General features: G+C 46.8%; 1 protein-coding gene across 1 annotated transcript in view; it reads left to right on the top strand.

Moving 5' to 3' along the window:
• Positions 1–16740, top strand: part of LOC139318215 (solute carrier family 12 member 9-like) — a 138574-nt gene that overhangs the window by 108861 nt on the left and 12973 nt on the right. The window contains exon 10 of the mRNA XM_070945553.1: positions 5807–5999. Coding sequence (XP_070801654.1) covers positions 5807–5999 — 193 coding nt within the window. The remainder of the gene's footprint in view (positions 1–5806; positions 6000–16740) is intronic.

Genomic DNA, 16740 nt, shown 5'->3' with positions numbered 1-16740 from the left:
AAGCACCCTGTTATTAACATTCAGCTGCCTGCAATTTCTGCTGGTTCGAATCTCTCCAAGGCTCAAGGTTGACTCAGCCTTCCATCCTTTCTAAGGTGGGTGAAATGAGGACCCAGTTTGTGGGGGCAATAAGCTGACTTTGTATAAATATACAAAAGGATGAAGGCTATTGCTTAACGCATTGTAAGCCGCCCTGAATCTCCGGAGAAGGGCGGCATATAAATCAAATTAAAAAAAAAAAAAGAGAGAGAGGGGTCATTGCATTTGCATTACACAGGTAGTCCTCGACTTACAACAGTTCGTTTACTGACCGCTCAAAGTTACAACGACACTGAAAAAAGTGAGTTACGACCATTTTTCACACTTAACGAATATTTCAGCATTACCCCCCCATGGTCACATGATCAAAATTCAGACCCTTGGCAACTGACTCATATTTATGAAGGTTGCAGCGTCCCGGGGGGGGGAGGTTGTCCCCTGATCTCCTTTTGCGGCAAGCTAAGTCACCGGGGAAGCCAGATTCACTTCACAACCGTGTGACTCACTTAACGACTGCAGCGATTCACTTAACAACGGGTGGCAGGAAAGGTGGTAAAATGGGGTAAAACTCACTTAACAAACATCTCGCTTAGCAACATCAATTTTGGGCTGAATTGTGGTCGTAAGTCGAGGACTACCTGTAGTTTCAATCCAGTTTTAGGGATGGATGGCTCCATGGTAGTTGGGGGGGGGGGCGGGGGGAAGAAAATAAGTGTCGTACCTAGGAAATCTCAACCCTCTTCCATAATTCTGTGCCAGTCCTTTCTGAGCACGTTAGCTGCCTTGTAATCTTCTTGTAGTTTTGCCAGTAGTTTCGCGGGGGTGTCGTTAGGCGTGCAAATTCTCGGCGTCTCTTGATCCATTTGGGAAATGCGTCGCATTGCGTTCAGACAAGCGTTTCACACCTGCCACGACAGACTTTGCAGATACCTAGACTACATCTGCTTTTCTTCTTTTTTTTTTTTAAAAAAAAATTGAATTCTGCATCCAGTTCCGTATTCTCTCTGGGCCGGGAGTGTTTTTTTCGGATGTGGTTTTTAGCAGCTGGCACCTCCTTGCCAGCCTGACATCAATCCCTGGGAAAATCCTGGAAAAAACAGTCAAGTAGTGGATTCGTGAGCACCTGGAAAGTAGCCAGCATGGGTTTGTTAAAAACAGACACACTTTCTGGCAGGGGTGAAATGCTCCCGGTTCGAACCGGATCGCCTGATCCGGTAGCGATGGAGGCGGGTGGTTGGGGGAACCGGGAGCAAAAATCCCTGCCCCCCCCCAATGCCCAGCTGAGCCGCACAATCATCAGAGGCTTTTTTTTTTTTAAAGCATTTTTTCTACAACCTCTTTGGCCGAAAAAAATGCCCTCCCTCCCTGCCGCTTGGCACCCTCCCTCCGCTCAAGAGAAGCTGGCGAAGGGAGGGAGGGCCAGAGCAAGCGAGGCCCGAAGATCTCTCGGCTTCTTTTTTAAATCTTCCTTCGCAATTGAGATAAGACAGCGGGTTAGATGAGAACAATTTAATTAAGTTGCCGAAAGGCCGCCGGAGTCGGCCCTGCCTGACAATAAGCTGCCCCCTCGGCGCAGGATTGATGGCCTTTTCCGCTGGTTTCCCCCCCTCCCCTCCTCCCTGCAATTGGAAATTAAAAACCAGAACTGGAATTAAAAACAATCACATACTTTCTGTACCGGATGCGGGCAGTGCCAGCGATGCCAACGCTCCTTCCGAGGATACCCAGCTCCCTTTATTACGGAGAGATAATTGAGACTTGTGTTCCAGTTGTTAGACAAATAAGCAACTTTGGGGGGTGGAGAGGAAAGAAAGGAGACGTTAACATGTATTTTTGGGCTGATATGTCTCAGTAGAATAACAGAGTTGGAAGGGGAGGGCTTCGCAGTGTGGGGAGTTGGGTCAAAGGGGTTGCGTCATTAAATCTCCTCCTATTTTCCCCCACAACAACAACCCTGTGAGGTGGGTTAGGCTGAGAGAGAGAGTGACTGGTCCAAAGTTACTCAGCTGGCTTTCATGCCTAAGGCGGGACTAGAACTCCCCATCTCCTGGTGATTGGCCCAGAGTCACCCAACTATCTTTCGTGTCTAAGGCAGGACTAGAACTCCCCATCTCCTGGTGATTGGCCAAAATCACCTAGTTGTCTTTTGTGCCTAAAGCAGGACTAGAACTCCCCATTCTCCTGGTGATTGTCCCAAAGTCGGCTTTTATGCCTAAGGCAGGACTAGAACTCCCCATCTCCTGGTGATTGGCCCAGAGTCACCCAGCCGTCTTTTGTGCCTAAGGCAGGACTAGAACTCCCCATCTCCTGGTGATTGGCCCAAAGTCACCCAGCCGTCTTTTGTGCCTAAGGCAGGACTAGAACTCCCCATCTCCTGGTGATTGGCCCAAAGTCACCTAGTTGTCTTTTGTGCCTAAGGCAGGACTAGAACTCCCCATCTCCTGGTGATTGTCCCAAAGTCACTCAGCTGTCTTTCGTGCCTAAGGCAGGACTAGAACTCCCCATCTCCTGGTGATTGGCCAAAATCACCTAGGTGTCTTTTGTGCCTAAAGCAGGACTAGAACTCCCTATCTCCTGGTGATTGTCCCAAAGTTGGCTTTTATGCCTAAGGCAGGACTAGAACTCCCCATCTCCTGGTGATTGGCCCAGAGTCACCCAGCTGTCTTTCGTGCCTAAGGCAGGACTAGAACTCCCCATCTCCTGGTGATTGGCCAAAATCACCTAGTTGTCTTTTGTGCCTAAGGCAGGACTAGAACTCCCCATCTCCTGGTGATTGGCCGAAAGTTACCCAGCTGTCTTTTGTGCCTAAGGCAGGACTAGAACTCCCCATCTCCTGGTGATTGGCCCAAAGTCACCCAGCCGTCTTTCATGCCTAAGGCAGGACTAGAACTCCCCATCTCCTGGTGATTGTCCCAAAGTCACCCAGCCGGCTTTCATGCCTAAGGCAGGACTAGAATTCCCCATCTCCTGGTGATTGGCCCAGAGTCACCCAGCTGTCTTTTGTGCCTAAGGCAGGACTAGAACTCCCCGTCTCCTGAAGATGACCTGGATGACTGTGAATCTCTACAGACAATAGTTCCCCACTTTCTAGCCCGATGCCTTAACCACCCAACCAAGCTTGCCTCCCTTTTAAGATGAAATTTCTCCCATTTCCTCCCACCACATCCTCAACCTGAGTTTAGGAGCTCCTGGTGAACTTATTTTTCTATCTTCTCCAGTGCAAAATGCCAGGCCGCTCCAGAAGCGATACGAATGAATTTGGCAGGGAAAAGGAAAATCCGGGATGAAAATTTGTACGCCAAGGAATTTTTTTTTTTCTTCTTTCCCCTCCTACGACCATTCATTCATTTTAGATGCGTAGAAGTAGCCCGACAGCAATTCCAGAATCCCTTTTCAACACAAGTACTTTGTGGTTAGAGATGAGTGCGCTGCACACCCTTAATCGTTCCACTGGGGGGGAAAAAGTTATGTATTATGTATTCATTGTCTTGAAAGATTATTAACCAACTGCAGGTCTTCTGGGACGCAGCAGGTTGAAGCCTAAATAAAGACTGTTATTTCCTCTAACCTCCCTTGGAATTCCACCCCAAACACAGTTTGGACAGTGGAGCATCCACAATAGGGGTGGGGGGCTAGGGGGGGGTTGAGGGGTGGGTGTGGGGACACGGACCGTCCCATGTTTTCATACAATTGCAAAGTTGTAAGCCTGTGCTATCCTGCAGATAGTCCTCACCTTAACGACCGCTCACTTAGGGGGCGGCAAGAAAAAGGTCGTAAAATGGGGCAAAACTCACTTAAACAACTGTCTGGTTTAGCAATGGCGATTTTGGGTTCCGTTGTGGTTGTTAAGCCGAGGATTAACTGTTAACAGTTTCCCAATATTTCAGGGGTTGTCCCAGAGACGAAAGGGGTCAACCTATTCTCCAAAGCAGGGGTCTCCAACCTTGGCCACTTTAAGCCTGGAGGACTTCAACTCCCAGAATTCCCCAGCCAGAATGGCAGCTCCATGCCGACAGCACGCTGGAGCTGACATGCGGCCCCTCTACCATGGAGACGGCTTTGCTGGCTAGGGAATTCTGGGAGTTGAAGTCCACCAGGTTTAAAGTTGCCCAGATTGGAGACCCCTGCTCCAAAGCCCCTGAAGGCAAGACAAGACGTAATGGATGGAAACTCATCAAGGAGAGAAGCAACCTAGAACTAAGGAGAAAGTTCCCGACAGTGAGACCAATGAACCAGTGGAACAACTTGCCACCAGAAGTTGTGGGTTCTCCATCATTGGAGGTTTTTAACAAGAGACTGGGCAACCATTGGTCTGAAATGGTGTAGGGTTTCCTGCCTGAGAGGGAGGTTGGACTAGAAGATCTCCAAGGTCCCTTTCAGCCCTATTATTCTATGTTTTATGGCCGTGATGGCAAATCTATGGCACGGGTGCCACAGGTTGCACACGGAGCCATATCTCTGGGCACACGAGCGTTGCCGTAGCTCAGCTCCAACGGACATGCATGCGCCAGCCAGCTGATTTTTGGACCTTCTGGTCCCACCGGAAGTTGGGAAATGGGCTGTTTCCAGCCTCCGGGGGGTGGGGAAGGCAGTTTTAGCCCTCCCCAGGCTCCTAGAAAGCATCTGGAGCCTGGGGGAGGGTGAAAAACGGGCCTGCTGGGCCCATCATGCCATTGCGTGCTAAAAGCGTGGGGGGGGGGCATGGGGGTTCACACACACATGAGCGGGGGTGGGGTGCATTGAATGATGGGTGTGGGCACGCACGTGGGTGACCTCCCCACACTCCCCCCTGCTTTTGGTACGTGACGACAAAAAGGTTAGTCATCATTGTTCTAAGGGATGCATTCAGCAAACAGACAAATGCCGCGTTTATGTGGGACTACAACTCCAATCAGCTCCTCTTATGTGGGCCTTGGGAGCTGTCGTTCAAGACCTTGGCATTACACACTTCAAAGCAGAGATTTATATTTTTAAAATACATTCCTCTAAGTCAGGGGTGGGCAAATGTGGCCCTTTTTACAACCTGTGGACTTCAACTCCCAGAATTCCTGTCTCAGGAATTCTGGGAGTTGAAGTCCACAGGTTGTAAAAAGGGCCCCATTTGCCCACCCTCTGATCTAAGGAAAAAGAAAAAGAAAAAATGAAATGATATTTGGTTAGGATTTAAAGATGTAAGTAACGGGTTTTTGAGATAACTTTTGGGATAAATTCGTAAAATCTCTGATCTCCGTGTATTTCGCTGTGCCCTCAAAACCATGTTGTTCCGCCAGGTTGGGCTATCAATGTAAAGATTTTATTTGGTTTTAAATGGGATTTAAAATTTAGGGTTTTATAAATTGGGCCTATTATTTAATAATTTTAATTATTTTTAAATTTTGTCTGTCTGTATTTTTAATTAGGCTGTACACCGCCCTGAGTCCTTCAGGAGAAGGGCGGTATAGAAATAAAATTATTATTATTATTATTATTATTATTATTATTATTATTATTATTATTATTATTAATAACGACATTGTTAAATAGACAGAATTTAGGGAAATAATTGAGTAAAACATGAAGTTGTGCTCATTGAAAATTAAGATTTGTTAGTCATTTGTACCAATTTATGACCGGATCAATGCTTCGTTTTGAAAAGATGTATTTTATGTTTATGATTTAAAAAATAAAAAATAAAAATTCAAAAAAAAAAAAAAAGCAGAGCATCTCCCCACCCACCCAAATAAGAGATTCCAGGCATCCTAACTTTTCACCTCTTCTCCTTCCTCAGGCCCACCTTCAAATATTTTACGTGGCACACCTGTGTGCTGGGCATTGCCGGCTGTGTCGTGATGGTGTTTCTCATCAGCCCCATCTACGCTTCGGCCAGCATGGCCTTCATGGTCGTCCTGCTGGTGGCCCTCCATTACCTGTCCCCCAGCAGCAGCTGGGGCTACATCAGTCAAGCTTTGATCTTCCACCAGGTAAGAGGCATCCCAACGGGGACCGTCTGCGTGGTCTCAAGAGACCCCAGAAACAGACTTTGCTCGGAGTCTGGAGCAGAAACTTTAAGGCTTGGGCACCATGGACTGTGATCTGTCCCCGTCCACACACACACACAAACACAGCCAGCCGAGGGTTAAGGAAACACTTTGGCACACACCCAGGTCTTATCTCCAACTTGGCAGCGATTTACACACCGTCTGCCAAGTGCGTTTATTTCCACAAAACAGAAAGATAAGATACTTAGCGTACAAAAAGTCCAATCAGAATAATATTTCTCTCAGCAGTTCCGGACGAGGCTTTAGTGACTATCCAAGGTTTACTTTTGTTCGTCACAAGGATCACTGGCCACCACCCTCTATTATATAGTCTCTGGGGTGTGGTCCAGTGACTCAGTTCTAATCCCTAGCACGCCTCCTGAACTGCTGCAATCGTTTATCACGCCTTCGGAGGCGTGCGTCCAGGAATGATGTTTCTCCTTCGCTCTCATCCGAGCCACTTGTCTCCCTGCTAATCTCCTCTCCCTCGGCCAGCACCTGAGACAGTGCCAGAGGGGAGGGGCCTGGAGAGGGAGGCCTGGCTGACTCCTCTTCCTCATGCTCGGAGCTTTCTTCCTCCGATGGGACAGGCTCAGAGGGCGGGGCCACAACAGACTGAGAACATTGGTTATTTATGAAAGGCAGGTCAAATTTATGGTCTGAGACCGTGATGGCAAATCTATGGCATGCATGCCCAAAATGGTACGAGAAGCCATGTCCCCCGGCACGCGCAGCCTTGCCTGTTTGTCTTCCAGGTTTCTGGCACACATGCGCGTATGACGATCAGCTGTCCTTCATGCGCGCGGCAGTGCCGAAAACGGCCATCTGATCGTCGGGCGTGCATGCGCACTAGAACCTGGAAATTCAGTTTTTCTGGAGCGCGATCTCTTCATGCGCACAGCAGTGCCAAAAATCAGCCAGCTGATCGTCGGGCGCACATGGGCACTAGAACCCGGAAGTTCGGGTTTTCTGGAGCTCGGTCCTGGCAAGTGCGATGTTTCTGTTTTCAGGGCCGAAAAGGTTCGCCATCACTGATCTAAGAATTCCAGCAAGTACCAAATGAGATGCTTCTGTAGAAGCAAACCCTGGTCTGTTTTGTCGCTGTTTCTCAATGCAGAGGCGGAAGAGATTCGCAATGATGGCTAGTCTTCCTCTGCCTCTTGGTTGGTCTCTGCCGTTCCCCTGACCGGTACAGGCCAGAATTTCTGAACCCTGGCAACTTTTAAAACAGGTGGACTTCAAATTCCCAGAATTCCTCAGCCAGTTCTGTGTTTATCTTCCAAGGATTACCTGTAAATGACACCAGGTAGAACAATCAGATGCTGCTGTTGCTCCTCTCTGCACTTTTTCTAAAGTCTCGGCATCTTATTTATATCGTGGAGAGCAAAACTAGATGTTGTACTCCAGTGGTGGGTTCGGCCCAGTTCGGCCGAGCCGGTAGCGGTGACGATATGATGTCACCGAACCAGTTCTCTTTGTTCGGGAGCTGGGCCCTCCTGCCACCCCGCCCCCCCCACGTTATTCTTACCTTTTATTTGGCCCCACCCCCAATCTATTGCTGCCTCCCGAGTCCCAGCTGATCGGCTAGAAGGAAAAAAACTGTTTAAACTCTTGCCGCAGGGCTTCAAAGGGCCGCCCTACAGCTGATCAGTGTTAAAAGGCAGTGTGGTGGTAGACCGGTGCCTCCAAAAACAAATGAGTAGACCAGTGTCTCCAAAAACAAACGAGTAGACCGGTGCCTCCAAAAACAAATGAGTAGACCAGTGCCTCCAAAAACAAACGAGTAGACCGGTGCCTCCAAAAACAAATGAGTAGACCGGTGCCTCCAAAAACAAATGAGTAGACCGGTGCCTCCAAAAACAAACGAGTAGACCGGTGCCTCCAAAAAAAACCGAGTAGACCGGTGCCTCCAAAAACAAACGAGTAGACCGGTGCCTCCAAAAACAAATGAGTAGACCGGTGCCTCCAAAAACAAATGAGTAGACCGGTGCCTCCACAAACAAATGAGTAGACTGGTGCCTCCAAAAACAAATGAGTAGACCAGTGTCTCCAAAAACAAATGAGTAGACCAGTGTCTCCAAAAACAAATGAGTAGACCGATGCCTCCAAAAACAAAGGAGTAGACTGGTACAGCTCTGCAAGCAGTTAAAAGCCTGGTAGACCAGTACCTCTGCTAAACCCTAAAGAATTGTCACATGACCATCAAGCCACGCCCAAAAAATAAGCCTCGCCCACAGAACCAGTAGTAAAATTAATTTAGAACCCACCCCTGCTGTACTCCAAGTGTGGCCTTACCAAGGCATTATAAAGCCTGAGTGGCGTAGGAGGCTAATGCCTCTTACTAAGGCAGCATTTAACATCCAGCTGCCTGCAATTACTGCGAGTTCAATTCTCACCAGGCTCAAGGTCGACTCAGCCTTCCATCCTTTCTAAGGTGGGTAAAATGAGGACCCAGTTTGTGGGGGCAATAAGCTGATTTTGTATAAATATACAAAAAGTATGAAGGCTATTGCTTAGCGCATTGTAAGCCCTGAGTCTCTGGAGAAGGGCGGCATATAAAAATAAATATAAATAAATAAATAAATAAAATAAAAATGATATTAACACTTCACGTGATCTTGATTCTATCCCTCTGTTTAGGCAGCCCTAGAACTGTGTTGGCTTTTTTGGCAGCTGCTGCACACGGCTGGCTCATAGTTAAGTGATTGTCCATTAGGACGCCAAGATTCTCACTCACAGTTACCGCTATTGAGTCAGTCCCAAAGGTGCTTTTTCAGGAGGCAACTGGATTTCCTTGTTTTTTTTCTTTTGAAGACGTTTCGCTTCTCATCCAAGAAGCTTCCTCAGCTCTGACCGGATAGTGGGGAAGAGCTGAGGAAGCTTCTTGGATGAGAAGCGAAACGTCTTCAAAAGAAAAAAACCAAGGAAATCCAGTTACCTCCTGAAAAAGCACCGCGACCTGGATGACTTGAGAAGCTCTACAGGCTCCTGAGCCAGGTACCACCCGTTCAATACCTGTTGGCTTGCTTTTTCTTGCATAAAATGCACAGCCTTACTTTTCCTCTCCATTAAATTTCATTTTATGAGGGGGAGGATTTGCCATCTCCAATCTTCTTGGCCCCTCGCCCCTCCCGTTGCTCAATTGCCAACGCCGGAGCAGGTGGTCATCCTTATTGGGAGATTTAATTTTTTCCAATATAATAACAACATTCCAAATTTGCATCTGCTTCCTTTGCCGGGGACTCTTCTGTATCTGCATCCACCCTTTGAGCGGACGGCTCGCCCTTCCAGCTGGTGTGATCCCCGCCCTCTGCCTTTCCCCGGGAACGGTGCCCGGCTCCTGCAAACTGGGCCTGTTGCCCAGGCCCAGCCTTTTAATTTGGGTGTCATAAAACCGACATTTAAAAGCTCTAGTTAGGAGTTTAATGGAAGAGTCTTATTAGCCAGCTGCTGTTTCCCTGCGCTGCCTGGCAAAGCCGGAACCCTCCTGGGGGCAAATCAGCTTGTTTGATCAGGCGGTTTGCTTGGCATTTGGCTAGTGATGCCAGACCGTCCGTTCTGCGCATCTTGCGATGGGCCTTGTCGTTAGAGCTCACCCCCATGCCTACCGACCTTGTGGGTTGAGCTCTCTTGCCCTTAACACAGGAAAAAGCCACCATGGAGACTCTAAAGGAATATATGGGTTATAGGAGCGACAGGGCGCTCCCATGTGACCCCCCTCCTGCACGAGCTGCACTGGCTCCCGGTGGTCTTCCGGGTGCGCTTCAAGGTTTTGGTTACCACCTTTAGAGTGCTCCATGGCTTAGGACCGGGGTATCTACGAGACCGTCTTCTGCCACCAGTAGCCTCTCACCGACCAGTACGCTCCCATAGAGAGGGGCTCCTCAGGATGCCGTCGGCCAAACAGTGTCGACTGGCGGCCCTATGAGGGCACCCGCCATCTGGAACGAGCTCCCCCCAGAGATACGGAGGATCCCGGACCTGCGCGCTTTCCGCCGTGCCATCAAAACATTTCTTTTCCAGCAGGCCGGCCTGGCCTAACCTCTCTTTTAAACTTTTTTAAAAAATTTAAAATTCTTCAATTTTAAAGACATTAAATAAGACATGACTTTGGGTGTTTTAAATTTCGTTTTCCGGGCCAATTATTTAATTGCATTTTAATGGTTTTTTAACATTTGTATTATATGTATTTTATTTGGCTGTTCACCGCCCTGAGTCCTTCGGGAGTAGGGCGGTATAAAATTCGATAAATAAATAAATAAATATGCAGGAAGCCCTCAACTTACGACCGCAGCTGAGCCCCAAATTTCTGTTGCTAAGTCAGACAATTGTTAAGTGAGTTCTGCCTCACACATTTACGACCCTTTCTTGCCACGGTTGTTAAGTGAATCGCTCCAGTTGTGAATTGAACCTGGCTTCCCTATTGACTTTGCTTGTCAGAAGGTCGTAAAAGGGAATCACGTCTCACACACACGCACACACACCGGGACCTTGCAACCGTCATAAACCTGACATATGAATCGGCTGTCAAGCATCTGAATTTTGATCGCGTGACCCTGGAGATGCTGCAACAGCCGTGTGAAAACCAGAGGTGGTATTCAGCCGGTTCGGGCAAACCGGTAGCTCCAACGAACAGTTGGCCCCACCCCTGCTCTCTCCTGTCCTTTATTTCCTGCTTTGTAGCTCATCTCAATCACGTGGCACAGCTGATTGCTGACTTGGAAGGGAAGCAGCTGAGCTTCTAAATGCTCCATTTTCAGCGCTGTGCTTGCAAGCGCCTTAGGCCCACGCGCTCACCGAACCGGCGATGTTAAACCGGCAGCATCCCGCCAGTGGTGGAAACCCATCCTAAGTCACTTTTTTTCAGCGTCGTCGTAAACTTTGAACGGTCACTAAATGAACCGCCGTAAGTGGAGGTCTACCTGTAGATCAGTGTTTCTCAACCTTGAGAATTTTAAGATGTGTGGACTTCCAACTCCCAGACTCCCCCAGCCAGACTTTGTCCTCCTTCCGCTCACACTAACAACTCAACACCGGAGGCCACTCAAAACAATTCTGATTGCTTTCTCATGCACAATGTATTATGAACTTCCTCCCCCTCAGCACTAATATATAGCCAGTTGTTGCTCTCTTGTGCCTCAAGTTCCCATAAACAGGGTGGATTTGATTTAAATCGAGTTGATTTAAATCACAATTTGAATCATGATTTAAATGACTAGTAAAAAGGCTTGATTTAAATCAACTCGATTTAAATCATAATCTTTAAAGAGCAACTGTCATCTCTGCTACTCCTTTGACTCACCGTTGACTCACCGATAGTCCCAGTGTTGCAGAATATACAGCCTCATGCTACGTAACTAAGCTCCGTTTCATGCTGAATAAACTAAATTATTTATGTATCTTAAATAGAAAACTATCTTACGATAGATTTTCACCCCAAAAGTTTTTTATTAAAATAAATCCGATAAAAATAAAAAAAAAAATCCGATTTAAATCAAAAAAATCCGATTTAAATCAAAAAAATCTGATTTTTTTTTGATTTTTTTAAAAAAATCATTGATTTTTATCCACCCTGCCTCTGAATAAGGAAATTGCCGGCTCATAACTGCAAGCCCAGCAGCTTTTTAAAGCAGCCCTGTCAATCGATCCCAGAGAAAAGACAGGGCTGTGTTAAAGAGACGGAGATCAGAGCTGTGTTTGTACCTTCCGCACGGTCGTTGGGGACATCAGATGTCCAACATATTTGCAGCATCACACAGAGACGCCCCCATCTGTGGGAAGCCCTAATTCACAAGTCCCGTGGCATCAACCCAGAGCCACACGACCAGATGAACCACGTTCATTCCGAGCAAAATCACGCAAGAAATGATATTTCTGTTATTTCACAGAATGGCAGAGTTGGAAGGGATCTTGGAGGTCTTTTAATCCAACTCCCTGCTCAAGCGGGAAACCTAATATCATTTCATGGTTGTCCAGTCTCTCCTTGAAAACCTCCAGTGTTGGAGCACAACTTCTGGTGGCAAGTCGTTCCACAGGTTAATTGTCCTCACTGTCAAGAAATTTCTCCTTAGTTCTAGGTTGCTTCTCTCCTTGGTTAGTTTCCATCCGTTGTTTCTTGTCCTGCCTTCAGGGGCTTTGGAGAATAGCTTGACCCCCCTCTTCTGCTTTGTGGCAGCCCCTCCAATACTGGAAGACTGCTATCATGTCACCCCATATCAGTGGTGAAATCCACATTTTTTTTACTACCGGAACTGTGGGCATGGCTTGGTGGGCATGGTGTGGCTTGGTGGGCATGGCAGGGGAAGGATACTGCAAAATCCCCATTCCCTCCCCACTCCTGGGGGAAGGATATTGCAAAATCCCCATTCCCTCCCCACTCCTGGGGGAAGGATACTGCAAAATCCCCATTCCCACCCCACTCCTGGGGGGAAGGATATTGCAAAATCCCCATTCCCTCCCCACTCCTGGGGGGGAAGGATATTGCAAAATCCCCATTCCCTCCCCACTCCTGGGGGAAGGATATTACAAAATTCCCATTCCCACCCCACTCCTGGGGGGAAGGATATTGCAAAATCCCCATTCCCTCCCCACTCCTGGGGGGGAAGGATATTGCAAAATCCCCATTCCCATCCCACTCCTGGGGGAAGGATATTGCAAAATCCCCATTCCCACCCCACTCCTGGGGGAAGAATATTGCAAAATCCCCATTCCCATCCCACTCCTGGGGGAAGGATATTGCAAAATCCCCATTCCCACCCCACTCTGGGGCCAGCCAGAGGTGGCATTTGCCAGTTCTCTGAACTACTCAAAATTTCCGCTACCAGTTCGGCAGAACCTGTCAGAACCTGCTGGATTTCACCCCTGCCCCATGTCCTTCTTTTCATTAAACTAGACATACCCAATTCCAGCAACTGTTCTTCATACGTTTCAGCCTCCAGTCCCCTAATCATTTTTGTTTGCTCCTCTCTGCATTCTTTCCAGAGTCTCAACATCTTTTTTTTTTATATCGTAGCAACCAAAACTGGATGCAATATTCCAAGTGTGGTCCCTCTCTTCTAAATTTATTAATTGGAGCCATATTTAAACCCACCCATCACCTCCCCCCTTGGACTTCCCCGTGGCTGTAGCCAGCCCTGGCTGCACAAGAGCTGCACTTGATGGCTAGGGAGCGTGAATTTTTCAACAAGATTGAAAAAAAAGAGGCCCAGAGCAGGCCCAGATAGCAGCAAATCTCCCAAAAGCCACTTGGGGATTTCTCGCCTTTTAATATCTTCAGTTCCTAGCGGGTGACAGACCCCGGGACGTTGGGCGAGAGGCAGTGATAGATTGCAGGCAATCAAGAGCCGAGACCCGGGGCGAGTGGAACAATTGCAGTAACCTGAAGATTCCTCGCTGAGCATCGAGGGGAATAAATCTGAGGAGTAACGTTTACTTAGCCGGGGTGATGCGACCTGACGGAGGCTGATGAAATACAGTGGTTGCTGGTAGTGAAGACAAATGTTAGCAGCCAAAGACGTAAATGCGTTAGCGTCCCTTGAGCTTCTTTTTGCTCTTGACTTGGTGCGCTTGGCGATCAATCAATCGGAATAGAGCCGGAAGGGACCTTGGAGATCTTCTAATCTAACCCCCTGCTCAAACAAGAAACCCTATAGTATATCGTATAGAGCAGGGGTGGGGTCTAAATTTTTTTACTACCGGTTCTGTGGGCGTGGCTTATTTTGTGGGTGTGCCTTGGAGGTCATGTGACTAGGTGGGCGTGGCTAGCCGGTCAGAGTCATTTCTGGAAGGTCCTCGCACTTACGACCAGTGCTCGCACTTACGACCCGACTCATTTGTTTGCTTTTAACACTGATCAGCTGTAGGGCGGCCCTTTGAAGCCCCGCGGCAAGAGTTTAAACAGGTTTTTTCCCTCTAGTCATCAGCTGGGACTCAGGAGGCAGCAATAGATTGGGGGTGGGACCAAATCAAAGGTAAGAATAACATGGGTGGGGGGGTGGGAAGGCAGGGGGGGAGAACCGGTTCGGTGACGTCATATCGTCACCGCTACCGGCTCGGCCGAACCGGACCGAACCGGGAGGAACCCACCACTGGTATAGAGTCTATACCATTTCAGGTGGCTGTGCAGTTTTAAAAACCTCCAGTGATGAAGCACCTACAACTTCTGTTTTTTTTAAAAAAAAGTTTTTTATTTATAATACAAATTAAAAACAATGGACAGAGCGTGACATCTCCATGTCTTCAAACATTTTCACCAGATTTTATCATCTAATTAATTAATACACTTCCTTATCTCTATACATATTTACACTAATTATCACATTTGAAATACATAACGTTCTTTCATCCGTATAGATTATTTCGATATCTAATTCAATCCTATCTAGCATAACAAATTAGCATAAAAACTTCCAAGCGTTTTACTCGTCAATGGTCCTATATCCCAGCATTTCTCCTCCTTTCCAGCCAATAATAAAATTTGCTCCAGATTTCATAATACTCTGATTCATTCTTATCTTTAAGTTCCGAGGTCAGTCTGTCCATTTCCGTGCAAATTAATATTTTAGCTAACACTTCTTCTTCTGTGGGGGGGGGGGTTCTCTTTGTTTTTCCATTTTTGTGCAAAAGCTAACCTTGCTGCTGTTAGAATGTGTAACATTAGGTAAATTGTGCTCTTTTTTTTTTTTTATTGAAAAAGTTTTAAAACAAACACAATTTCCCCACAAACCTCCCACCCAACCCCCCTCCCCCTCCCCGACTTCCCAGAGCAGAACACAAGGTATTTCTATTGACTTTTAACAATAAACTAAATTGCTTAACCAATCATTAAACTAACACCCCCTAAAAAAAAAAATTCTTAACCCCCCATATATAAAATCCTGCTTCTTAGACATAAAACTTCTAATATCACTTATATAGCGCTTATACAGATAAAAGAAATCATTCATAAGCTATTTGATATTTTTTGGTCTGATACTTATTTTGTATATAATCAATCCATCTTCTCCAGTCCTGTATATACCTTTCTTGTGTGTGATCCTTCAAATATGCTGAAATTTTAGCCATTTCAGCTAAATTAGTTACTTTCAATATCCAATCATCAATAGTAGGCAAAAAGTCCTTCTTCCAATGTTGTGCTACCAACAATCTTGCTGCTGTTATCAAGTTCAAAATCAGTTTAGTCTCTGCAACTGTACAGTACGTAGTTATACCCAATAAGAACAACTGTGGAGTAAATTTCAATCTCTTTTTAAGAATATTCTGCATCACCCACCAAATCTTTATCCAAAATGCTTTGATTTTTCTACAAGTCCACCATATATGGACACTTCTTCTTCTGTGGGGGGGTCTCTTTGTTTTTCCATTTTTGTGCAAAAGCTTACCTTGCTGCTGTTAGAATGTGTAAACATTAGGTAAACTGTGCTCTTGTTGTATTTGCCCTCAATAATACCCAGTAAAAAGAATTCCGGTTTTGCTTCTATATTTTGCACTAGTATCTCCTCTATCCATTGTCTTATCTGATGCCAGAATTTTTCGGCTTTTGGGCACTCCCACCACATGTGATAAAAGGTCCCTGGCACTGCCTCACACTTCCAACAAGCACCTACAACTTCTGAAGGCAAGCTATTCTTTTAGTTAACTGTCCTCACTGTTAGGAAGTTTCTCCTTAATTCCAGGTTGCTTCTCTCTTTGATTAGTTTCCATCCGTTGCTTCTTCTCCTGCCTTCAGGTGCTTTGGAGAATAGCTTGACTCCCTCTTCTTTGTGGCAGCCCCTTAAATACTGGAAGACTGCTATCATGTCCCGTCCCCCCAGTCCTTCTTTTCTCTAGATTAGCCAAACCCAAATCCTGCAACCGTTCTTTGTATGTTTTAGTCTCCAGGCCTTTAATCCTCTTAGTTACTTCTCTCTGCACTTTTTCCAAAGTCTCAACATCTTTTTTGTAGCATGGTGACCAAAATTGGACGCAGCATTCCAGGTGTGGCCTTACTAAGGCTTTATAAAACGGTACTGATACTTCACGTGATTTTGATTCTACGTCTCTTATACAACCAAGGATTGTATTAGCTTTTTTGGCTGCTGCCACACACACAAAAACAATCACACACGCACACAAACAATACAGAGCAAGGGAGGTCATGTCTGGAGCGCTGCACAAAGGAAAAAGAAAAATTGCGACCGGTTTTCCTTTTGATGACCTCGAGGTTGGTGAAACGAAACTCCACGGACATCATCGGTCCATATTTTTTATATCCCAAGGCAATTCATTCCTGGAATTTGACAAATGCAGGTAGTCCTCGATTTACGACCACAACCCAAATTTCTGTCGCTCGGTGAGATTAGTTCTTCAGTGAATCTTGCTCCATTTTACGACCTTCCTTGCCCACCATTGTTAAGTGAATCGCCGCCGTTAGTCACACGGTTGTAACAGTGAATCTGGCTTCTCCGTTGACGTTGCTTGTCAGAAAGTCGACAAAAGGAGATCGCACGATCACGGGACACTGCAACGGTCCTAAATATGAGTCAGTGGCCGAGTGTCCGAATTTTGATCACGTAACCGTGGGGGGATGTGCCAATGCAGTGGTCGTAAGTGTGAAAAGCGGCCCTGGGTCGCTTTTTCAGTGCTGCTGTGACTTCGAACGGCCTCTAAACCGAACCGTTGTAAGTCGAGGACTAGCATGCACCTA

This window comes from Pituophis catenifer, unplaced genomic scaffold, assembly GCF_029215685.1.
Source record: "Pituophis catenifer annectens isolate HBS135680 unplaced genomic scaffold, rPitCat1.0.hap2 SCAF_6, whole genome shotgun sequence".
In the NCBI taxonomy this organism is placed as follows: Eukaryota; Metazoa; Chordata; class Lepidosauria; order Squamata; family Colubridae; genus Pituophis; species Pituophis catenifer.
The sequence above is the reverse complement of the archived record's forward strand: the minus strand, read 5'-3'. Positions and strand labels throughout refer to the sequence as shown.